General features: G+C 39.3%; 2 protein-coding genes across 13 annotated transcripts in view; one reads left to right on the top strand and one right to left on the bottom strand.

Moving 5' to 3' along the window:
- RTL4 (retrotransposon Gag like 4) overlaps nucleotides 1-25937 on the top strand; it is a 518532-nt gene that overhangs the window by 398619 nt on the left and 93976 nt on the right. For 3 of the 12 annotated variants that reach the window (XR_011998091.1, XR_011998093.1, XR_011998092.1), the window contains 3 exons: nucleotides 8388-8436; nucleotides 17260-19356; nucleotides 21402-23398. Coding sequence is in view for 6 of the 12 variants with exons in the window: in XM_072743344.1 (XP_072599445.1) it covers nucleotides 17515-18419; nucleotides 21402-21447 (951 nt within the window). In the remaining 6 variants the exon portion in view is untranslated. Of the gene's footprint in view, nucleotides 1-7221; nucleotides 7403-8387; nucleotides 8437-17259; nucleotides 21324-21401; nucleotides 23399-25937 lie in introns of those variants that run through there. The other 9 variants (XM_072743346.1, XM_072743348.1, XM_072743347.1 and 6 more) reach the window with 7 other exon arrangements.
- Nucleotides 1-25937, bottom strand: part of LHFPL1 (LHFPL tetraspan subfamily member 1) — a 255441-nt gene that overhangs the window by 98113 nt on the left and 131391 nt on the right. The gene's annotated exons all lie outside the window — the stretch shown is intronic.

The raw sequence follows: 25937 nt of genomic DNA on the forward strand, positions 1-25937 counted from the left end.
GTAGGAGGGGTGGTGGAGCCTCCAGTCTCCCAGAGACACTAATAGAGGAAATGCACTTGGGAGAGAGCGCCCCACACCCCGCGGGCCGAGCTCAGTAAAGGGCTGGAGTGCCGCCCGGTGGGGCCTCGGGAGCAGCTCAGGCAGCGGCTCCTTGCGGAGGGTGCTGCGCCCTGCTGCCTTCGGGAGCCGTGGCCCCGGACTGTGATTCCAGCAGCTCAGGCCCTGGATCTCAGGGCTCTAAGGGACACAACCCAGGATCCTGTGCTCCCCCCGGGACAGGGGGAGGTGGGGAGGGCACAGGACAACGAGGACTCTCCTAGCCCCCAAGCTGTGCAGATTAGCACCCCTGCCCCGGAGCATCCAGGCCCCTGCAGACTGGGAGCTGCGGGAGTTACTGCAGGAGCTGACTTCAGGGCTGGAGAGCTGGCCGCTGCCAGTGTGGTTGTTCCTCCTTGTATTACCCTGTGCCTGGGAGAGGCAGGGCCGCCAGGGAACAGAGGCCTTACAGGATAAACAGCTCCCACTGAGCCCGGCACCTGGCAGGGGAGGGAGGACAGCTACCCCAGGTGCACACATCTGAGAATCAGCACAGCAGCCCCCTCCCCCAGAAGATCAGCTGGAAGGACAGGGGAAAAACAAGTTTTTTTCTGAGCAGCGCTAGAAAGCTCCAGGGGAATTCGAGGGATTTACAGTATATAGAACCAAAGGATATCCGCCCCCCCCCCCCGGTTTTTTTCTTTCTTCCTTTTCCAGGTACAACTTGTTTTTATATCACACTGTAAATTTCTATTTTTTTTCTCTTTTCCCACCTTAACTACAATATTTTACCACCTCTTCATTTGTAGGATTCTTCCCTTCTGACTTTCATATTTCTACAATTACAGGTCCTAGATATATTTTCCACTTCTAGATTCCCTTCAACATACTCAACTCATTTTGGGGAGATATACAAGATATTTGTTTTGTTTTCTATTGTGTTTTTTACTCTGCCTCATTTTGTTCTACAATGATGGAAGTTAATACCTTCTAAAGCATGATCAGCATGCATCCAGAAGCAAGTGGTATACTATGCTGGTTCATTCTGTGAGATTCCTCATTCCCATTCTGCCCCCCTCTTTTATCTCATTTATGTTTTGGTGGTCAGTGTTGGGGCTTTCTACAACTATTGCTGGTTTATATAAATTTGGGACTGAGCATCTTCTAATAGACAGAACTTAATATACTCAGAAACAAGAGGATCACCCTATAGAACCCCTCAGGTAGACTACATTCTCCCTCCACTACAACTTCTTCACCACCACCATCTCCCAGTCCCCTCTTTTTTTTCTTCTTTCTTTTGTTTTTTCTTTTTCTTCTTTTTCCTCTTTTCTTCTTTAGGATCTCTGGCCTTGTATTTTTTACTACTTTGTTTTAAAATTTGTTTTTCACTTTAGTGATCCTTTTATTTTATTTTGTTTGGATTTTGTTTTCAATTTTTGGTCTCTGACCTCGTCAGAATCATCTAGCATGAACTTTACTTAGATCATGGTTGATATTCTTGACTCAGCCTGCTCATACAACCACTCTGGACTGAGCAAAATGACTGGAAAGATGAACTCACTACAAAAGAAAGAATCAGAAACTGTACTTTCTGCCACAGAGTTACAGAATTTAAATTACAATTCAATGTCAGAAAGCCAATTCAGAGGCAAAATTATAAAACTACTGGTGGCTCTGGAAAAAAATCATAGAGGATTCAAGATACTTCATGACTGCAGAATTTAGATCTAATAAGGCCAAAATTACAAATCAATTAAATGAGATGCAATCCAAACTGGAGGTCCTAATGACAAGGGGTAAAAGTAGAAGAAAGAGTGAGTGACACAGAAGACAAGTTGATGGCAAGGAAGGAAGCTGAGGAAAAAAGAGAAAAACAATAAAAAGACCACGAGCAAATGTTAAGGGAAATAAATGATAGCCTCCAACATATAATTGCAGTGCCAGAGGATGCCTAAAGGGACAGAGGACCAGAAAGCATATTTGAACAAATCATAGCAGAGAACTTCCCTAATTTGGGGAGGGAAACAGGCATTCAGATCCAGGAGATAGAGAGGTCCCACTTTAAAATCAATAAAAACCATTCAACACCTTGACATTTAATAGTGAAACTTGCAAATTCCAAAGATAAAGAGAAAATCCTTAAAGCAGCAAGAGACAAGAGATCCCTAACTTATATGGGGAGGAATATTAGATTAACAGCAGACCTCTCCACAGAGACCTGGTAGGCCAGAAAGGGCTGGCAAGACATATGCAGGGTCCTAAATGAGAAGAGCCTGCAGCCAAGAATACTTTATCCAGCAAGGCACTCAATCAAAATAGAACAAGAGATAAAGAACTTCCAAGATAGGCAGAAACTGAAAGAATATGTGACCATCTTCAAACCAGCTCTACAAGAAATATTAAGTGGGACTCTGTAAAAGAAAGAGGACACCCAGAGAAATAAGTCACAAAAACATGGACTGAATAGTTATTATGAAGACACTAAATTCATATCTTTCAATAGTAACTCTGAACGTGAATGGGCTATATGATCCCATCAAAAGATGCAGGGTTTTGTACTACATAAAAAAGCAAAACCCGTCTATTTCCTGTTTACAAGAGACTCATATTAGATGTAAGGACACCTACAGCCTGAAAATGAAAGGTTGAAGAACCATTTACCATTCCAATGGTCCTCAAAAGAAAGCAGGGGTAGCAATCCTCATATCAGATAAATTAAAGTTTATCCCAAAGACTGTAGTAAGAGATGAAGAGGGACACTATAGCATACTTAAAGGATCTATCCAACAAGAGGACCTAACAATCATGAATATTTATGCCCCTAATGTGGGAGCTACCAAGTATATCAATCAATAACCAAAGTAAAGACATACTTAGGTAATAATACACTAATACTGGGAGACGTCAACAAGGCACGTTCTGCAAATGACAGATTTTCTAAGAACAACATCTCCAAAGAAACAATAGCATTAAATGATACACTGGACCAGATGGATTTCACAGATGTTTACAGAACTTTCCATCCGAACTCAACTGAATACACATTCTTCTCAAGTGCACATGGAACTTTCTCCAGAATAGACCACATACTGGGTCACAAATCAGATCTCAACTGATACCAAAAGATTGGAATTGTCCCCTGCATATTTTCAGACCTCAATGCTTTGAAACTTGAATTCAATCAAAAGAAGAAATTTGGAAGAAACTCAAACATGTGGAGGTTCAAGAGCATCCTGCTAAAAGATGAAAGGGTCAACCAGGAAATTAGAGAAGAATTAAAAAGATTCAAGGAAACTAATGAAAATGAAGATACAACCATTCAAAATCTTTGGGATACAGCAAAAGCAGTCCTAAGAGGGAAATACATCACAATACAAGCATCGCTCAAAAAACTGGAAAAAAACAAATACACAAGCTAATCTTGCACCTAAAGGAACTGGAGAAAGAACAGCAAATAAAACCTACAACCAAGCAGAAGAAGAGAGTTAATAAAGATTTGAGCAGAATTCAATGACATAGAGACCAGAAGAACTGTAGAACAGATCCACAAGTCGGGAGTTTAATAAACCAGGAGATAGATAAACCATTAGCCAGCCTTATAAAAAACAAAAGAGAAAATCAAACTAATAAAATCACGAATGAAAAAGGAGAAGCCACAACCAATACCAAGGAAATACAAATGATTTTATTTTATTTTATTTATTTTTTTTTAATTAATTTTTATTGGTGTTCAATTTACCAACATACAGAAAAACACCCAGTGCTCATCCCGTCAAGTGTCCACCTCAGTGCCCGTCACCCATTCCCCTCCAACACCCGCCCTCCTCCCCCTCCACCACCCCTAGTTCGTTTCCCCGAGTTAGGAGTCTTTACAAATGATTTTAAAAATGTATTATGAGCAGCCAATAAATTAGGCAATCTAGAAGAAATGGATGCATTTCTGGAAAACCACAAAATACCAAAACTGGAAGAAGAAGAAATAGAAAACCTGAACAGCCAATAACCAGGGAAGAAATTGAAGCAGTCATCAAAAACGCCCCAAGACACAAAAGTCCAGGGCCAGATGGCTTCCCAGGGTAGTTCTATCAAATGTTTAAAGAAGAAACAATACCTATTCTACTAAAGCTGTTCTGAAAGATAGAAAGGGATGGAATACTTCCAAACTGGTTTTATGAGGCTGGCATCACCTTAATTCCAAAACCAGACAAAGACCCCACCAAAAAGGAGAATGATAGACCAATATCCCTGATGAACACAGATGCAAAAACTCTCAACAAGATACGAGCCAATATGATCCAACAATACATTAAGAGGATTATTCACCATGACCAAGTGAGATTTATACCCGGGATGCAAGGCTGGTTCAACATTCATAAAGCAATCAATATGATAGATCATATCAATAAGAGAAAAAACAAGAATCATATGATCATCTCAATAGATGCAGAGAAAGCATTTGACAAAATAGAGCATCCATTCCTGATCAAAACTCTTCAAAGTGTAGGGATAGAGAGGACATTCCTCAGCATCTTAAAAGCCATCTATAAAAAACTCACAGCAATTATCATTCTCAATGGGGAAACACTGGGAACCTTTCCCCTAAGATCAGTAACATGACCTGGATGTCCACTCACCACTGCTATTCTACATTGTACAAGAAGTCCTAGCCTCAGCAATAAGGCAACAAAATGAAATAAAAGTCATTCCAATTGGCAAAGAAGAAGTCAAACTCTCCCTCTTTGCAGATGACATGATACTGTCCGTAGAGAACACAAAAGCCTCCACCCTAAGATTGCTAGAACTCATACAGCAATTCTGTGGTGTGGCAGGATACAAAGTCAATGCCCAGAAATCAATGGCATTTCTATACACTAACAATGAGACTGAAGAAAGAGAAATTAAGAAGTCAATTCCATTTACAATGGCACCCAAAAGCCTAAGATACCTTGGAATAAACCTAACCAAAGATGTAAAGGATCTATACCCTAAAAACTACAGAACACTTCTGAAAGAAATTGAGGAAGACACAAAGAGATGGAAAAATATTCCATGCTCATGGATTGGAAGAATTTATATTGTGAAAATGTCAATGCTACCCAGGGCAATTTAAACAGCCAATGTAATCCTCATCAAAATACTGTGGACTTTCTTCAGAGAGTTGGAACAGATCATCTTAAGATTTGTGTGGGATCAGAAAAGACCCCGAATATCCAGGGGAATATTGAAAAAGAAAACCGGAGCCGGGGGCATCACAATGCTGTATTTCCGGTTGTACTACAAAGCTGTGATCATCAAGACAATGTGGTACTGGCACAAAAGCAGACACCTAGATCAGTGGAACAGAATAGAGAACCCAGAAATGGGCCCTCAATTCTATGGTCAACTAATCTTCGACAAAGCGGGAAGATTATTCACTGGAAAAAGAACAGTCTCTTCAATAAATGGTGCTGGGAAAATTGGACAGCCAAATGCAGAAGCATGAAGCTAGACCATTCTTTTACACCATACACAAAGATAAACTCAAAATGCATGAGAGATCTAAATGTGAGACAAGAATCCATCAAAACCCTAGAGAATACAGGCAACACCAGTTTTGAACTTGGCCACAGCAACTTCTTGTAAGATACATCTATAAAGGCAAGAGCAACAAAGGCAAAAATGAATTATTGGGACTTAATCAAGGTAAAAAGCCTCTGCACGGCAAAAGAAACAGTCATCAAAACTAAAAGACAACCTACAGAATGGGAGAAGATATTTGCAAATGACATATTAGACAAAGAGCTAGTATCCAAGATCTATAAAGAACTTATTAAACTCAACAGCAAAGAAACAAAAAATCCAATCATGAAATGGGCAAAATATGTCAACTAAAATTTCACAGAGGAAGACATAGACATGGCCAACAAGCACATGAGAAAATCCTCTGCATCTCTTGCCATCAGGGAACTACAAATCAAAACCACAATGAGATACCACCTCACACCAGTGAGAATGGGGACAATTAACAAGACAGGAAGCAAAAATTTTTGAAGAGGATGTGGAGAAAGGAGAATGGGAACACTCTTGCACTGTTGGTGGGAATGTGAACTGGTATCAACAAGATACCACTCTGGAAAACTGTGTGGAGGTTCCTCAAAGAGTTAAAAATAGAACTGCCCTATCACCCAGCGATTGCATTGCTGGTGATTTACCCTGATGATACAGATGCAGTGAAAGACCAAGACATCTGCTCCCAAATGTTTATAGCAGCAATGTCCACAATAGCCAAACTGTGGAATGAGCCTCGGTGTCCATCGAAAGATGAATGGATAAAGACGTGGTCTATGTATACAATGGAATATTACTCAGCCATTAGAAACAACAAAAACCCACCATTTGCTTCAACGTGGATGGAAGTGGAGGGTATTATGCTGAGTGAAGTAAGTCAATCAGAGAAAAACAAATATTATATGGTCTCATTCATTTGGGGAATATAAAAAATAGTGCAAGGGAATAAAGGGGAAAGGAGAGAAAATGAGTGGGAAATATCAGTGAGGGTGACAGAACATGAGAGACTCCCAACTCTGGGAAACGAACAAGGGGTAGTGGAAGGGGAGGTGGGCGGGGCTTGGGGTGACTGGGTGATGGGCACTGAGGGGGGCACTTGACAGGATGAACCCTGGGTGTTTTGCTATATGTTGGCAAACTGAACTCCAGTAGAAAAATTTTTTTTAATTTAAAAAACCAAAGTGAAACAAAATATAGTGTATCAATATAATAAAATATTTTTGGCAATAAAAATAAATTAAGTATTGATATATCCATGACACAGATGAACCTCAAAATTATGCTAAGTGAAGGAAACCAATCACAAAAGACCACATATTATATGCTTACATTTATATGAAATCTCCAGAAAAGACAAATCTATATAAACAGAAAGTAGATTAGAGGTTGCCTGGGACCAGGGATGGGAGAACTGATCGCAAAGAAACATGACAGAATTTTGGAGGTTATGGAAATATTCTGTATGTCAAGTGTGGTAGTGGTTATACAAATGTACATATTTATCAAAGCTCATTGTCTGTACTTTTTAAATTGAATTTTATTGTCTATAAAGTATGCCCTCAGATTTTTTTAAAAGCCAGGCAGAGGCTATCTTTTGGTAAAGTCACATTACTGCTCATCCTTTTGTGTCCCCAGTTATTCTTTGGTCACTCCAAAGATCTAGGCACCATCCTAGATACAGAGGTCATCAAGAACACAGAAACACAAGTAGGTGGAAATGACTAAGCATTATTGGAAATATGATCTATGAACAAGATGAGAGAAGAAGACATGGCTTTGCTGATATCTGGGGCTCAAGACAGAAGGGGTTTGCAAAGTAGGTATTTGAAGTGCATTATAAGCCAAGGCCACACATACAATGACAGCATTTTCTCACCTGTAATGGATGTGAAGAAGGAAACTATTTGTGTGTCATCTATAAGCTATTTCTCTGCCATAGCTCTACTTAGAATATCATCAGTTATCAGCCCTTCTAACAATAGTTCTCCTTTCACTTTTCTTCTTGCCTTAGACAAATTTCAAGCAGCTCAAGAGACACACTCCTTGAAAGGCTTTTTATTTTTTATCCAACTAGACTTGTGTTAGTCCTGAGTCATTAAACTTTAGAGGGAAGAATACTTACTGAAAGTTTCACATTCATGCTTATTTGATATTCCCAAGCTTAATATACAGTTGTGATCATTATTAGTTATTTTACAGGTGAGAAAATTGTGGTATGTTAGGTTAAAAAAAACTTGCCCAAGTTTTCATGACTAACATGTGGACCTAATATTCTGAATTATAACTACAACCCAGGCCTGGGCTCTTAATCCCTTGCCAATCCCTTCTATCTCAGACTATTAAAATGATAGCTATCTCTGATTACATGGTTATTATGAGCCATGTACTGTGACAAGCAATTTGCATACATTAGTAATTCTAGAACGCCCATGGTCTATGGTGGGCTTATTACTATCTTCCATTTCCCTACACAGTGCATATAATAGACATGCAGTCAATTTTTATTATATGAATGAATGGATATGGCACATCTTATGATAAAGAATATGAAGCTCAAAAAAAAAAAAAAGGAAAGAAAATGAAGCTCAAAGAGATTAATTTGCCTTAGGTCACACAACTCTCAATTCTCAGAGCCCAGAGCTCTACCACTCTGTGTCTGTCCCAGTGCCAAAGGGGTGGAGAATGTCAGCCTGTGAAAACAGAGCACTCTAGCAGGAAGAGCACAGAATTAGGGTTACTGCTGCTGCTTGGGATGCTAAAGAATCCCACCTCTTCTCACTTTGTCTTTTCAAATCTTCCAGAAACTATCCCACTGTGACCTGATACTGCTTGGGACACAACATGTAAGAGGTAAGTAATTCTCCTATCTTCACTTGAGAGTAATTGAAAATATCTTAAATAACTCTTGTCTGGATGATTTTGCATTTGTTTTCTTTCCAAATTTGCTAAATAATCGTCTTGACCTAGGGCCTGAGCTAATCTGAAACTCTTATAAGAAACTAAACAACCCATTCCTCTAGGCAAAGTACATTCAAAAGGGTCTCTGAGGTTTCTCACTGCTCTAAGGTCATTGAAGTGTAGGACTGACGTATTGCCTTCCTGAGCATTAGTCCCACTGACATAAGTCTTTGTCTATATTTCTACCTGGTTAACTCAGGCATCTATAATATTAAAACATACTGAGATACATTGGAGCAGGGATGGGTATTTTGCTCACATCAGAGAAAAGTAATAGAAGAGACATATAGGGAGTGGAGAACAGTAAGACCACTTTGGCTAATATCTAGTTTTAACTATGGCTGTCATGGACAGATACTATAATTCTGGCAAAGAATTACTGAGCACTTCAATGTTTAAGGAAATATGCTAGGACTTGGGGACACAGAAATGAAATTGGTTGATTCCTCTCCTGTTTAACTCAGTCTAGTAGGGAAAACTGGCATATAATAATTAATTATAAGTGATATGAGCATTGCAAAGGAAAAACACTAATGCAGGTTATATGCTAAGGGAGTTAGCATAAGCTTAAGACACTTGTTCCACACCAAGAGACTTGGGTAGAATCACCTTCTCCAGAATCCCATGATACTGGAGCTGGTAAGAATGATATTTTATACTCAACCTTCCAGTGTTTGTAGAAAATATGAACTCAGTGGCTTCTACCTCTGATGTCTGCTGGATGCAAGGAACTTTACACATAGTGTCTCAACTCATCATAGCTACTTTGCAATATAGATTTTATAAAAGTGAAAACTGGGGCTCAAAGTGATAACATGCCCAAGGTCTCACAGCTTTGGCTTTGAATTCAGATTGGGATTTTAATGTAAATTGTGTCTAACTCCAGAGTGCATGATTTTTCTACTGCTTTGGACTATTTCCAGGATATACTGTTATGAGAAAGAGTTGAGGATTCTAGTCCAAGGTCTAATACTAAACAAGTGTCTTTCTTGACCTGTTGGAGAGAATGTTGAATACACCCTTGCCTATTTCATAGTTTATCAAGATGATGATGAGACAGGAGGAGAACACATAGATCACATAAAATGTTCTGCATATGTGTGGGATGTTACCAATTATTGAATGATATTAAAAGGTTGCTTCTGCACTATACTCTACAATCCCTATATTGCTCATTTACTCATAGTCAAGGCTGGGAGGGGAGAGAAAGACTGACTAGAAAGGGTTTGGAATTGAAACTTAACAAAGAGAGTCATAAACATGACCAAAATCATTTTCCATTTCTTGAGCATCAAATTCTTCATCTGTAAAGTTGAAACTTTTCTCTAAGCTGTGACTATTAGAAGGCTTCTTGTAATTGAAAAGCATGATATATACTAAGTTGCTTATATTAAGTTTTCTCCATCTTGAACAGGGCCACAGGTTGCATGCATACCACAGGGACTTGAAAATGCAAAAAAAGTTCAAATCTAAGTGGGCTAAACTCTGTCAGCTCATCAGTTGTAAGTGGTATTCAGCACTAAGTGAATTGCACTTAATGAATTAAAGATGAAAGAGACATCAGGGAGCATGAATGCAGGAGAAGACCTTTCATTTCAAATTTAAAGGGCTAATTTTATGACTATTTGAGATCTGGAGATCAGAATTTTTTCCATTCTTACCCTAATAGTTTGTTCAAAACAGCATATACTGTTTGAAATGATGGGGGCATTGGGGATGGACAGAGAAGCCACGCTAAGCCCTCAAACTGACAAACAGTTTGGCTGTGAATCTGAGGATCAGATTCTAGATTGTATATAACTCTCAGTCAGTGTCATCACCCATATTTCAGCTGTGTCTTCAAGCAAGTTATAGAAGTTATAGAATCTATAGCTTTGAAAGGACTAGATCATCCTTATGATGCCTCTTCTTATCTGATTCTTGGAATCCCCACTCTAACTCTTTGCCCAGTGTATTCCTAACTCTGCTTACATTCTTCCAATGATGTGGAACTCATAACTTACTTTATGAAAATGCTCATCTTATCTCCACCCCTACCCTCCCAAATTCATCTTCATCTTTCCTTGCCCCTGAGAACAAGTATTCTACATGAGAGTCCCTCAGAGAAAGTTATACATGTATCACCCTTCCTCTTTGCCCCTTGATTTGACTTAATATCTCAGTGCTTTGGTTTTATGGCCTGGAAAATGGCAAAACTGTAGCCATGAAATAATGAATGAAATAATGAATATTAAAGTGGTTTTTAAGATATTTGAATCTTTATACACATAGTGAAGCTCAATGAGGATGGGAAACTAATCGTCCTTTTTTGTTGCTCTTGTAATATTTTCACATATTGATTAGATGGTGCTTAGGTGGGTATGGTAATAGCTCAATCCAGCTTTACTGAGATGGTCTCAATTTAAAATATTTTATCACATTGTTCTTGTAAAACGTGGCAAATTGCAAATTCAGTTTTGTATAACATCCCCTCAGCCTGCTTTCTTTTTTCTTAATATATATATATATATATATATATATATATATATATATATATATATGAATTTCAGTTTCAGAACTCCAATGGCAACTTCATTCCTGAATTATGTGACAGCTGTGAAATTTACTAATCCAAACCACCCTGAACACTTGTCCATTTTTTAGATTTAGTTACAGTATAGCTAACATAAAATGTTATATTAGTTCCAGCTGTACCATATAGCAGTTCAACAGTTCTATATACATCACCCAGTACTCATCACAACAAGTGTGCTACTTAATCTCCATCACCTATTTCACCTCAGACTGCTTTCCTGAACCAAGAAGTAATACAGAAGTCTTTATCAGATCCCATAATTTGTTTTTGATTGAAAATAAAATCACTGAATATATGAAGCTTAAGGAAGAAGGGAAAACAGGAGAATGAAAAGCTAAGAACTGGTAATACCAATGCCTGCAGGTCCTTCTCAAGTCCAAGCCACGTCTACTGAGACTCTATGCCCCCAGTTGCTTCCTCCTGTTTTGACAAGATTTTCATAACTAGATTCCAGGTCTTCTTTTTCTTCTCATAATTTTAACATCAGACTACCAGTTGAGATTCTTTTGTTTATCTATCAACACAGATTTGTATAAAGCTTATGGGACCAGCCCTGTGCAAAATATTATGGGGATTCAAAGGAAAGAGGCTTCCTCCTGGAGAGCTCATACAATCACATGTCCTTCCATAGCTCAGGGAATGAGATATTAATAAGGGCTGAGTAGTCAGAGGAGGCTGCATTAAGGAGACTGAATGTGAGCTGGGCATAGGGAGAAGAAAGAAAGAGGCTTTCAGATGAGGGGAGAGAGATTAGAAGCAGAGGTGGGCATGATTGCATGTCTGGAAGTGGAGGTAGGGGCTTGATTTCCTTATTGTGGAAGATGCAAATCATTATACCTACTTCATGAGACTGCTATGAGGATTATGTGTTCTGGTAGAGATGTGGCAAATGTATGTTGAACACGTTGCATTTGTTCTTCCACAGTCTGTGGCAGACACTGACAGTTCTTCACTTCATTCTACTAGTGAGGCCAGCCACAAGTCCAGAATACTTTTAAATAAGGCTCCAGACAGCTAGTACCAGGGTATATAAAGTGGCATAAATTAGGCACTCAAGAAATCATAAGTGTTATTACCTCAAAGACCCATACAGTGTCTTTGAGGATAAAAGCAACTTGTCTCTTCCATTCTTAGCAAATACAGATACAAACCTCTTCATTTCCAGTGTGTCAGAGGCCCACCATGTCCTCAACACTTGTAGGATTGAAATGAGACTTAGACTCAATCCTGCTACAGAGCTTGTCTGCCATGTGTTGTAACATCTTCTGTGAGTTGTAAGTACGAGCACACTTGATCTTCGGGAGTTTGCAAACCTCCAGGACACAGCTACTTCCACTGAAATCATGATTTGGTGAAATATAGACCCATATAATGTTGGTACCCCTCAGGGGCTGAACCAAGTAGGCAAATATAGTAAAGAGGCAAAATGGAGTCTGTTTTGGGTTTTTTTTCTTGGACTCTGTGTAATGCTCTTTTATATGCTGATAATATTTTATTCACAATGCTCTGTTACTGTCTTAGGATGCCTGTCTGGTGGATAATCTTGCCCTCGGCCCAGCCTCCTTATTTTTGCCTTTGTATAAAAACTCACCCATTCTTTGTAGGTGTTCTCTGCTGGATTGAGAGAAAATAATGATGCACATGGGTCATTATTGCCGGGATGATGTTACCAGCCAAGGTTCTAGCTGGTGACTGAGCAGGATCATTCAGCCATGTGACATGGCTGCCAGCAGAGACAATAAGCAAAAGGGAGAAGGCAGGAAAAGGAGGAGACAGGGAAATATGACCTTAGGAGGAATGTTAAATAGGTGCAAAGAGGAGGAAGGCTGGTATAGCAAGTGTGGCTCCTTAATGGAGTTATGCACAGTAGAAGGGACAACTGGAAAACTGCCAGGGAATACTTGTAGAGAGTGTTCATGACATGTTTAACTTCATAAGCAGCTTGGCCATGGGGCCAGCTGAGCCAGAAGAAAGGTTGAAGGTTAAAGGAAGGTATGAAGTCTGAGATATAACAGTGGCCAGGTTGACCCCAGCTGGGCTGCTGTTCTATCTCGAATATGAGGATATTTGGATGGCTTTTCTGCCTCACTCACAGGCAGAGCAGAGCAGTGCAAATCTCCCAACAGGAACCATAGAACCTAAGAGCAGGGTCAGCTTATTTGTGACCCTCTCTCTTGTCCCCAAGCCAGCTACTTTTCATATTTCTGAGGTAGGCCTGCACTAGCCCACTGTTTAGATATGACCATACAGCCTCAGGAAGAGCCTTGGAAGGAAGCAACCCACATATCACACACTTCAGGTGCCACTTTTGGAACCAAATATTTTCTACTTTCAAAAATTGTAGATAGTGCTGAAGCAGAAAGGATCTTTTGAGCATATTCAACCAAGAGTTTCTCAAGCATTATCAGAGAAACTTGTGCATCAACATCATCTGCAGGGCTTGATTAAAATGCAGGTTATCTGGTCTTATCCCAGACCTACTGAATTATACTGTCTAGGGTTAAAGCCCAAGAATCTGCATGTTAAAATCCCAAGAGATATTTATGTACCCTGAAACTTGAGAATCTCTGACAAATGTCAGAGCTCTGTCTGGACAGTCACCCAATATTCCCAAGGTAAAATCTGAAGATCTCTTGCCACAGTCATTTGGAGTGCCTATAAAAAATATAGATTTCTGAGTCTCCTTCTAGCTCTCTTGAATCAGAATGTCTTATATGTGATAAAATTTGAGAAACCCAATCTCTTCATTGTACAGCTACAGAAACTGTCCTAGAGAGAGGAAGTGACTTTCCCAAGGTTGTCTGTCTAAATGATGGTAGAGCTAGCTAGGGTCATACCCAAATCTCTAGACAAATTTAAACAGTATACACTTATGCTCACCTCTTGAGTCCTGTTTATGTCTCAGTTTAGTTCTCATGGCCAAAGCTACCTTTAGATCGTCTGGAGTTCAGGAGTAAAAATGCAAGTGCTCTGGGTAGTTGGAAGGCAATAGTTGAAAGCTTCTCCAAAGGATTGCGTAGAACACCTTGAAAATTAAGTAGTAAAAGGACAAACATCTCTCTTATAAGCAGCAAGGTACTTCAGGCTCTTCACCAAATGGAGTTTCAGAGGACTCCAGCATGGAGTAGTTTCATGCAGGGAAACAGTCAACCATGACCTGGAGTCAAACTGAACACAAATGCCCAAATGGCCTTTTTAGTGTTTACTAAACCTATTTTTGTCTTGCTGTTTTTGAAGTTGAAACACACGGCAGTCAACTAAAAACTTAAACGTATGCAGTTTTTTGTCAGGCCTGGCTCAAGCTCACTAGTCTGATTCCCCAAACCTGTGCGTTTGAGGTTTCAGCTCAGTCTCTGCTTTATCTCCCCAAGATTGAGGTCTGGAGCTCCTCCGGACTGGCATGCTTGACCCCAGGATCTACTGGAACAATCTGATAGAAGGCCATTGACCTCTAAAAGGAGAGCTATTTCCAAAATGATAAGACAAGATAGATTTTCTTTGAGAGATTAAACAATTGCCATCGACAACAGTGCCATTGTATGATTAGCATCTGGGCAAATGCTTATAATTTTGGCAAGTTTTTCACCAATGATACACAATTAGAAAAATTATATGCTCTGCCACCTTGAATACATAATTCTATTAAGAAACAGGAGATTACTACAGATGTTCTGGAATTGCTGAGGGTGGAGGGGAAAGGGCAGAAGGCAGGAACAGAGAAGGAAAAGTTAAAATCGCACTTTTCCAACCCAAAGAGGATTTTGGTAGAAAGGTCCATACCCTTTATTTTCATTTTTAAAATCTAAAAGCTCTGTAAAATGGAAGCTATTTTTCATTAATTTAGTACCAAATATGACCTAAACTGATATTAACTTAGTCTTTGTCTCTTTTTAATATGAATATCAGACATTTTTCCTGCAGAAATGTTAATGGCTTAATTTGGGGATATATTCCCAGATACCACTGGGAGTGTTATATAATAAACAGTACATACTCTGTGTTACCTTTCAAAAATTTTTAAAAATTAAATTCTAAAACATAGATAACAGGCCATGGACCTAGCAAAATGATAGCTAAATTTATGAAGCACCTGTCATCTGCATGAAGCTACCTAATCTCTTTTCATTTCATTTAGTCCTCACAATACTATGAGGAAAGTATTAAAATCACATCCATTTTGAAGTTTGGAAGCTGATTCTTGGAGAGATTAAGCAACTTTCCAAAGTCACACAACTTTTGGCCAAGCCAAGATTTGGACCCGTGTCAGTCTGACTCTAGAATTTACATGCTAAACTCTTGCACTCCACTGTCTGTGAGGGAAGTACAGTTGTGAAGAACAGTGTGGGCTCTTTGTGGACTTTATGCAGAAGTAGAATGGGCTGCAACCTATTATTCTATGTCATTTGAAGGCCTCCTGCTTCCAAATATGTCCCCTCCCCATTCTTACTTCTCTGTGATGCTATAATATGACTTTATTCCTTGAGGTTCATCTGGGTGGGTTTTTAACAAGGACTAGAACCATCAGAAATCTTTGGGGCAGCTTGTTAAATGTACATATTCCTGGCATCCACCCCACCTATTGAATCAAAATTGTTGGGGATTAGGACCAAGTTGTTTCTCATGCACATTAAATTTTGAGGAAATAGTGAATGACTTGAGAAAGGCCAATTACTAACCTTCATTAATTAATTAACATCTTACATTTCAATGACACCTAACTGGACTGGCAGGAATAGACTCATTGATGGGGCCCTGGAAAATGGAAAGGTAGACTAACCAGAATGGTGAGATATGGAAAGGAAGGAAGAAAGAATATGACAGTATCTCCCTATCTTGGCCATATATGACAAATGGTATTGTTAGCTGCATTGGAACAATCTTGGGAGTATCTCTCTTTCTGTCACTCAGAGAACCATCTACTATCTCATTGATACCATAACCCTCTGAAGTAGACAAGATAGTCATCCTCATTAGATGAAAGAGGAAATTGAGACCCAAATTAGTTCTTTAATGTCATGCAACTAATTAATGCCAAGTTTCTGGCCTCCAATCTTATACAATTTCAGTCTTCCAGTAATCTCTTCCACAGGTCCAGAGAGGAAGACCCATCAACTAAAACCTAGAGAAAAAAATATTACATTCAATGATGCACATTTTTGCCCACTAGTGGCCAATGTAAATACAATTAAATGGTATGCTACACAAGGAAAGGGCAATTAGGGGAATTACACTGCAGAATAGTTCAACTTATATGCCATATATTTTAGGTTTGTTTTTAACTCTAACAGGTTGCTTTATTCTTATTATCAGTGCAGGGATGACTACTAAACATTCTGATCTTTATACTTTTAAGAATATTCTGTTCTTGTTTACTAAATTCCCAACTTCACCTCTACATCTTGCCTATGGCATCTTAAGCATCTTCATGACAACCAAATGTGACCTTAGATAAAGACTAGGAATCTAGAAAAATATGGATTAACTACCCCTACAGCCATCAGATCACTATAGCAATGCATGCTGGGATTGGAGCATTGAGGTTCAAGTCCAACCAGTCATTATTTCAAGTAGGTCAACATGCTCTCTAGAGCAGCTTTTCTCAAATTTCAGTGCATATTTGAATCACCTGGCAAATCTGTTTAAGTGGAATACTAATTCAGGAAGTCTGGGGTGGGACCTGAGAGTCTGCATTTCTAACAGTCTCCCTGGTAATGCTGATGGTGCTGGCTCCCAGATTATATTTTAAGTAGTAAGGGGGCATGAACCATCATCATGCTCAAGTAACATGTACAAATGAGTACATCTGTGGTCCTGAAGGAAGTGCTGTTTTCAACAGCAGTACTGATGAGTGTGCCAGCTCTGATATTAAGTAGTTGTGTGACCTTGGGCAAACATCTTTACCTTCCTGGGTCTCTGTTTTCTCATTCATGAAATTATGAATTTGGCCTGGATAATCTCTAAGATCACTTTGGGTTATAAATTTCTTTGATTTTTGATAAAAAAAAAAGAGGTACTTTAGAATCGAAGTCTTAGTTTGAGGGCAAATTTCCCCTATATTACAAGGAAAGGGAGTGGAGAGAAAAATCTATTGTGACTTTTGTATTTGCCTTCTTAATTCCAAATCCTCTATGTGTCCTAAGGTAATTTATCACTTCTGAATGTGCAGAACATTGGCATTCTCCATGAGAAGAGGCAACAGTGAATAGTGGACAACAATTTTGCATCTCTCGAATTCAGCTCTCAGCATCCCTTTGCAACTGTTTTATACGTAGCAGTTTTGGCTACTTACTCATGACACTATCTCTCTGATGATAGAGGAAACCCTACTGTCCACACATTGGTTTCCAGTACTGGCACTTAATTTTACCTAGTCTCGCTTGATTCCAGAAAACCCAATGGAGAAGTACACAGAATCACCATCTACCTTGCAAGTAGAGCATTCCTCCCTTCAAGTAGAGAATCTGATTCTGCCACCACAAATACAACATCTGACTGAAGAGAACCCTGATCTGAGGGGCCAAGTCATGCCAACCCTGACCACCCCAATGATGTCTGTAACGTGTTTACTTGAACATCTTTCTCAGTTCCACAGTGACCCTGCCAGTATCTCAGGATTTCCTGCACGGTTGACAACTCTCAAGTTCCCCAATCCTGCAGATGATGTCCAAATCAAGTTCTTTCTTGACTACCTTTCTCAGCAGATGGAAGGTTGTGGAGTCATATCCAGGCCTGACCAGAACACTCTGCTAAAACAGTATGAGAAGTTTGTTCTTGAATTCCAGCAATCATTCGGTGAGCCTATAAAACAGGAAATAGACCCTCTGAACAAAGAGGATAACTCCTCTTCTCAGCAGGATGCTTCTACTTTCCAGCTCCTTGCTCAAAATTTGATCTGTAATGAAGCCAATCAGAGTGATCACTTACAAGAAGGACTAGCTGATTCCATCAACAATGAAGTGAGTGGCACAGATATGATGAACAACCTTCCAGACCTGATCACTCAGTGTATTCAGTTGGACAAGAAACGTAATGACAGGCCAGAGCTTCTTCAGTCAGAGACCCAGTTCCCAATGTTGGCTTCCCTAATCCACCACCAAGCCTTTTCCAGCCCCACAAATCTGCCACCCAAGGAAGAACCTATACAGTTGCGTGGAAGCCAGCCACCTCTCACCCCAGCCAAACGAGCCCGCCAGCAAGAAGCTCAGTTGTGCCTCTACTGCAGCCAGGCTGGTCACTTTACAAGAGATTGCCTCGCCAAACGTTCTCGAGCCCCAGCAAGGATAAATAACTCAACTCACCAGTAAGAGAGCAGGTCATTTTGCAAAGTTATATCCCTCTTACCTCCAGCCTTAAAGATTTATATTCTGTGCTAGCATTTAAAATACAGGTGGGGAACTATGACACAACTTAACTCATGTACTTCTGGGAATTTAAATAACTAGGTCTTGTTCATTTGCTGACCCATCACCAAACCAAACCCAACTCAACAATAATGAGAACAATTCACTGGAACTTCCTGCAGGTGGTACCAAATTCCCAAGAGGATTGAAAGTCTGTAGGCAAAACTCTGGCCAGTCTGAGCCAATGAAAACAACCCTGGAAGTGCCCTGGCAACCCCATTCCCTCCAATGGGTGAGATCTGGGTTGAGTTTGTTGGCCTAAGTCTTCTGTGCCTAAGATTAGGCCCAAGACTTTCACCCTCACCCTCATTGGTCTGCATTCTAGTTCCCTGTTCATTTAGGAATCCTTGGTTGAATTCCTAATTGCATTCCATATCCTACCAATATTTTTCTACTGGAGTCTGGAACCTGCTCCACCTATTGACTGGAGTCCAGCTTCAACACAAACCAACCTTCATGGAAATACAACTCTACTACCATTCCATACAGTTATGTAATTTGTTGCCATTTAAAAGACTTCTGCTTGCTCAAAAAACCTGGATCTCTTAGCTATTGACAAACCAGATGGCATGGCCATTTGAAGACTCTGATTGGCACTGTCGGTCCACTTCCTTGAGAACTAGCCTTTCAGGCATGTACATATTTTTAGCCAAGCCCTACTAATTCCATCTTACTCCCCACTTCCTCAACAACCTACTTTATGCTATAGCATGGCTAATGGCCAAGTCAAAATGGCCAGGTCTAGGATAATGACCTCTGATAAATATGAATGAAAGTTGGGGAAGGAGTCTCATCATAATTATGTCTACAGCCTGTCGTTGTTGCCTTACCTGGCAGGTAAGGGAATCTGGTTAAATAAATCTCTACTGAAGACTTAGGGTCAGGCCCTATAGTAGTTTCTGACTCTAGAGGCTTCAGTGTGGTCACCATTTGGGATCACTGCCATTGATGTTAAGTTGTATATCCTTATGGACCACCTCTGGAGACCCTTATCTAGTTGAGAATTGTGAAAAGTAAATAATGGCAGACAACTGTCTGAACAATCCCTTCTGACAAGTCCTGGGACATGGACATCAACACCATAGTTACATAAATCTTAATTTGATTGAGGGGTTTGATTGCTTGTGTTGTGCTCTTGGCACACATCAGCTCTATGTATGGATTCTTAATGCTTCTGAATGAAAGTAGTGCCATGCTTGAGACACAAAACTCTCTATAATGTTAAGGATAACTAGTGACAATTGATGTTTGCTAGTAATAGTCAGTCCTCTGTTCCTTGCTTCTTGGTGTGGATGTATGTCCCCATAATTGATTTTAGATTAAAAGAAAGATCAGTAATTCCTTATTCCCTAGCAGCCATCAAGACTTCTCAGAACATGAAGTGTCATTGTACTTTGGCCTTGTTTCTGGGGAATTATGCTAACTTTGACAATATTTAAATCCACTTAGGCCCTTACCTCTTTCATCCAGTAGCACTAACAAATCATTTTTCCCATCAGTGCCTCACTCACCACTGTGCCAACCCTTATTTGCATTTACAAGGGGTCTCCTTTATCAATAGCTTGCTATACATTCCACTTTACTCCACATGTTCTCATAACAAGGAAACCTGGATGCACATATTCCAGTTGTGCCAATAAATTCTCACTGTAGTACTGGGATTGTATGAAAGCCTCTAACAAGTAGATCTATTTAAACTTTAAGTGTCTCTGGGATTACTTGGAGGTATCCTGATCTAGCACCCCCAATGCTGTAACAAAACAGTAACCCAGTAGCCTCCAGTCACTTTCCTTACTGACCCCAGTATGGTCTCAGAATGCTGATGGGAATCATTCAGTTGGATTCATCACCAATCTTTCTTATCTTAAGGACATAATTTATCATTATGTGCTCTCTCACAAAGATGCATTACCTTATTTCCTGTTTGGACCTTCCCTCTGCAGCAGCATCACCTTCTTCTCCAAGAAATCTTCAGATTTCACAGCCTCTCAGAACAGATAATTCATTTTGGGCTATAAATCCCCCCATTTCAAGAAACCCCTTGTTGATAAGTTCCCAGTCAAGGAATTCTTGTGCTCTATGTGATATGATTCAACAATCAGAATGAGCATAGAAATAGGATACTGGGATAATGCTTAACTGTCTACTAGCTAGCATCATTTTGTTTACCTCTTCCAAATTTCATCATAAAAACACCATCCATTTCAATAGAATAAACTCATTATTTAGTATAAAGTTACACAGATGTTTTTCTAAGAACTTATACCAAGTTAACTTATCTGAGAGTGAAACTGATTAAAATCTACTGAGAACAGATGAGAGGTAACCTACTTGAAGATGTAGTCTGCAAAAGGCTTGAGGAGTCCCCAAGTCCAACCAAGATTGTAGTTTAAGGAAGGCAGATCTGCTATGTGATTGATGCCATCCAGCAAGATAAAATCTAATCATTTTATGATAAGTCTGAAGAAGGAATTTTTAGTGATAGAATGGTCTTCAGAGAATCTAGAAAAAGGGGCAATTAAAGAGTCATAGGGCATTGGTAATCTCTAAACTCAAAGAGGGCATGTTGATTATATATGATTTACCAGGTGCACATACAGTGGGGTCCACATAAAGTGAGATGGCCATTAAGATTGCCACCTAACACCCTTGCTGTGACCCCATGTAGAAGTAATATGATTGTAATTATGTTCCCATATAAACTTTGTTATGGGGAGAGAACTCACTAACCAGCTGACATGGAGTATTCTAGCCTATTTTGCAGTTAATTCTCATTATAAGTAAATAAATAAATATGAATTTGCTTTTGGCTTATATATCAGTTTTTTTTTGTGGGTTTTAATAGCATCAGTCCTCCAGAATCTTTTTTTTTTTTTTTTTAGTCCTCCAGATTCTAATCTACCACTGAGTGCACTGGAAAAAAAATAAGATTCTCACTATACAAAGTCATCACCACAGTGTGAACCATTGTGAATTCACTGAAGAACTGAAGATTGGCCTCCCTGGGAACTTTACATCAACAGTCATCCTCCTTTTATTCTTTCTCATTTGTCTACAGCTGTAATAAAATTCCAAAATGTTTATGGTTTTTAATTCCTGCAGTTACCTCTGCTCACACCCAGAACCATGATACCTACCATAAGTAACTGCTTCTTATAATACTACACAGTTCACCCTAACCATTAGAATATATCGTCATGAGTAATAACATAACACATGACTATGAGCCCCTGACAAGCACATTTAAAGAGGGAGGAATGTATAATTGTCCTTTCACCACCTCTAATCTGTCCAGATGGCAGCACACAGGACCCATGCTGTCACTGCCTTTACCTCTATCCAGGATGGTAAAACAGATATTACCCTTTTCTTGACTTGGAAAGATCTTTTCCATCCAGCATCATCTAGCCTATGACCACAATAGTCATCCCTGAAACAAAATAGAGCATATAGGGTATACTAGCTTCTTGGCAAATCTAATACCACATGCCCTTGAGAGAGCTCTGGGAACTTAAGTCATATTTGTAAAGCCTTCTACATTGGTGGGTATGTTTCATTGCCTCCCTATGAAGCTTCAGGTCTCACTTGGCCAAGAAAATGGAAAATCCTTCAAGGGAATATAGTGTCATGGATCTTCAATATCATCTTCATGCAAGATTCACTACCCACATTTAAGAAAAGAAGTTCCAGAAGTGAGTTACACTATTTAGCAGAGTCAGTATAAAGATCTTGGTACACAGACCATGCTGTCCAGCCATTGTTTGCTGCTATAAGTTTGAGCATTTATGCACTAAATTGTCTGTATTACTTCCTGGTATTGGCTTTGGTTCTTGAGTTTACTTGAACCTGCTTCTTGCACACTAATTTCTAGTATATATCTAACATTGCACTGGTTCTCTTATTGGTCCAGTTCAGTGAAAAGCCTAGTTGTGACTGTATTCCACCAACCCCATTTGCTTTATAGTAACTCAGTGGAGAACCATGTAGAATTTCAGTTTTCCCTGTGAATGGAAGACTCATCCCTTTGGGCATAAAGTCTAACTTTGTGTGCATCTAAAGAAAGGGAACTAGTAGTTGGTGGATGCCTACTTTGTGCCAGGCCTTGTGCTGAGTAATTTAATTTGTTAATGATACTCATTTAAGTTCACATTACTAAAAAATGGAATATCCATTTCGGCATTTAATGCTCAACATACCTTTATAAAGTTAGTGTGATAAATTTAATTTGAAGATAGAGGGCCCTCATACATTCACCCATATAAACCATTAATCTCTCCAGATGCCCTTTCCAAATCTTCTCCAGCTTTGCTCTGTATTTAGTGAAGGACAATCATTACAAATGCATGCAGAATTCCAGGTGTGGAGACAAAATAATTTTTTATAAATTTATTTTTTATTGGTGTTCAATTTGCCAACATATAGAATAACACCCAGTGCTCATCCCATCAAGTGCCCCCCTCAGTGCCCGTCACCCAGTCACCCCCACCCCCTGCCCACCTTCCCTTCCACCACCCCTAGTTCGTCTCCCAGAGTTAGGAGTCTCATGTTCTGTCTCCCTTTCTGATATTTCCCACTCATTTTTTCTCCTTTCCCCTTTATTCCCTTTCACTATTTTTTATATTTCCCAAATGAATGAGACCATATAATGTTGAGACAAAATAAATTTGAACAAAATACTTTTTAAAAACTTACTGATGGTTTTAAAAGGCATCCAGTAATTCTGGGGAATTTTTGGGTTTCATCAGTATCTTGAGAGAAGACTAATTGTGGACTCTTCTCTGAACGCTGTAATTCTCTTTCCTAAGTTGTAATTGATGACACAAATGCCACTACTCTAAAAATATAGTTGGAATGTTTTAATAAATATGTATCCTTAAAACAACACTACCGTGTTTCTTCCCTCTCACAAGATTTTCCTATAGTTTCTTCCTACTGACATTCATAATAATAATAATAATGATGATAATAATAATAATAGCTACAATTTACTGACTACTTACATACATACATGCCGGGCATTATACTCTGATTTATGTGCATTTTCTCTTTTAAATTTCACAATTACTCTCTTAGATATCTTTTATTATTATTTCTAGTATGCAAATGAGGAAATTGAGGTGTAGGGTAATTAAGGAAATTATCCATGGACACAGAGCTAGTGAGTAAGAGGCAAGACTCAAATCCAGATACATCTAAAAATAGAGCTCATATTCCCACATAGTACATTACTTATCCCTCTATAACAGGATTTGACAATCGACCGCCTGTGTGCCAAATCCAGCCTACTGCCTGTTCTAAAAATAAAGTTTTTTATTGGCACCCAGCCAAACACATTTATTTACCTATTTTCCATGGATGTTTTCATGCTAGGATATGTATGGCCCATTAAACATATGGGCCTTGCTTGCCTTTTTTTTAAAAAAAGTTTCCTGCTAACTATCTTGCCTTTTTTTAAAAAAAGTTTCCTGACCTCTGATCCACAACATTTTGATTATTTTATTTTATTTTATTTTATTTTATTTTTTATTATTTTTTTAAATTAATTTTTATTGGTGTTCAATTTACCAACATACAGAAAAACACCCAGTGCTCATCCCGTCAAGCGTCCACCTCAGTGCCCATCACCCATTCCCCTCCAACACCCGCCCTCCGCCCCTTCCACCACCCCTAGTTCGTTTCCCAGGGTTAGGAGTCTTTATGTTCTGTCTCCCTTCCTGATATTTCCCAACATTTCTTTTCACAACATTTTGAAGTAGTAAATCAGGCCAGCCTTTGGGGCATCTCACTATTTATATTTCTCCTTTCAGATGTCCTATTTATTCTTATTTTTTGTTTCTCATTTCTAAATTAACCCCATATTCATGATAAAACCATGGGATTTGGGGGCACCTGGGTGGCTCAGTCAGTTGGGTGCCCAATTTAATTTCAGTTTGGGTCATGATCTTGGGGTTGTAGGACTGTGTAAGGCTCTGCACTCAGCACGGAGTCTGCTTTTCTTTCTCTGTTTCTTCCTCTCCCTATCTCTCTATGTATATCTATGTTGCTCTATCTCTGAAATAGATAAAATCTTTAAAAAAAAAAGTTAAACAAAACAGTGGGATTTTGTAGAGGATTGTAAAGGATGTTTTGGTAGCCTAAATAAATAAATTTTATTGGCACCCTTTTATCAACATGCATACTTTCTGCATCAAACAACTCTAAGAGATTGTCTAGGTTTGGTTGTGGGGGGCATTTGCTGTTTACCTCCCCAGCAAGCGTTTTACCTTCCCAATGGACCCTAATTTTCATATAGAGACTCAATTTCTTTCCCACATCAATCCACCTTCCTAGCTGGAATTCCACCTCCAGCCCTGAGACCCAGGCCTAAATCAATGGTCACATAGCATTTGCCTGACTATAGTGACTACTCCACGTGTGGACTTGTATCCTAAACTTACAAATCAGAGTGAATTTTATGGCTTTTCTTGGAAATGTTGTACAAGTGCTCTCATTTTTTTCTACTGGAATGGAATATGGAAAGATATAGTCTGGAATACTGCTGACAGCCATCTTTAAGTAAAAGGAGAGTCCATTCATGAACCCAGACATCCTGGGGGCACCTGGGTGGTTCAGTCAGTTAAATGTACAACTCTGATTTCAGTTCAGGTCATGATCTCAGGGTCATGAGATCAAGCCCTGCATTGGCTCCACACTAGGCATGGACCTTGCTTAAGATTCTCTCTCTCCCTCTCCCTCTGCCCCTCCCTTGCTCTCTCTCTTTCTCTCTCTGTCCCTCTCTCTTTCTCTCTCTAAAACAACAACAACCACAATACAGACATTTAAAGAAAGCAGAACTTAGGAGTAGGGAGAAACTAAATCCTGATGATGGTTTTTGAATCACAAAATCTAGCTATGCCTGATGATGTTTAGCCATGTAAGTGAATAAAATCCTTTTATAGAGGCATATTAAGTAGAATTTTCTGTGTTTTGAAACCCAGAGTCATGATAAAATGATTTTCCCTATGGAAACTATACTACTTTTAGCCTAATATATCAATTCGAGTAATCAATGCCTAGTAATGGGGTGGGAGGAGTCTTACATTGCAGTGATGGTATTGGGCAATCTTATGCACTCTTTCCCACTTTTAACACTCTAATACAGAATCTTCTAGCTTAATTCCTGAAGGATATTTTTCCTGGATGTGGGACTTACAGTTGATAGCTCTTTTCTTTCAGCACTTTAACAATCTTGTGCCACTTTCTTCTGGCCTCCATAGTTTCTGATGATAAATCTGCTGTAAGTTTAACTGTTACATCCCACCCTCCCCCCAAATCCCACTCGCAGCCAGGTGTTATTTCTCCCTTACAGAATATTTTCTTCTGTCTTTAGTTTATAGAACTTTGACTAAGAAGTGTCTTGGCATGAATTTCTTCAGATT

Source organism: Vulpes vulpes, chromosome X, assembly GCF_048418805.1.
Source record: "Vulpes vulpes isolate BD-2025 chromosome X, VulVul3, whole genome shotgun sequence".
Lineage (NCBI taxonomy): Eukaryota > Metazoa > Chordata > Mammalia > Carnivora > Canidae > Vulpes > Vulpes vulpes.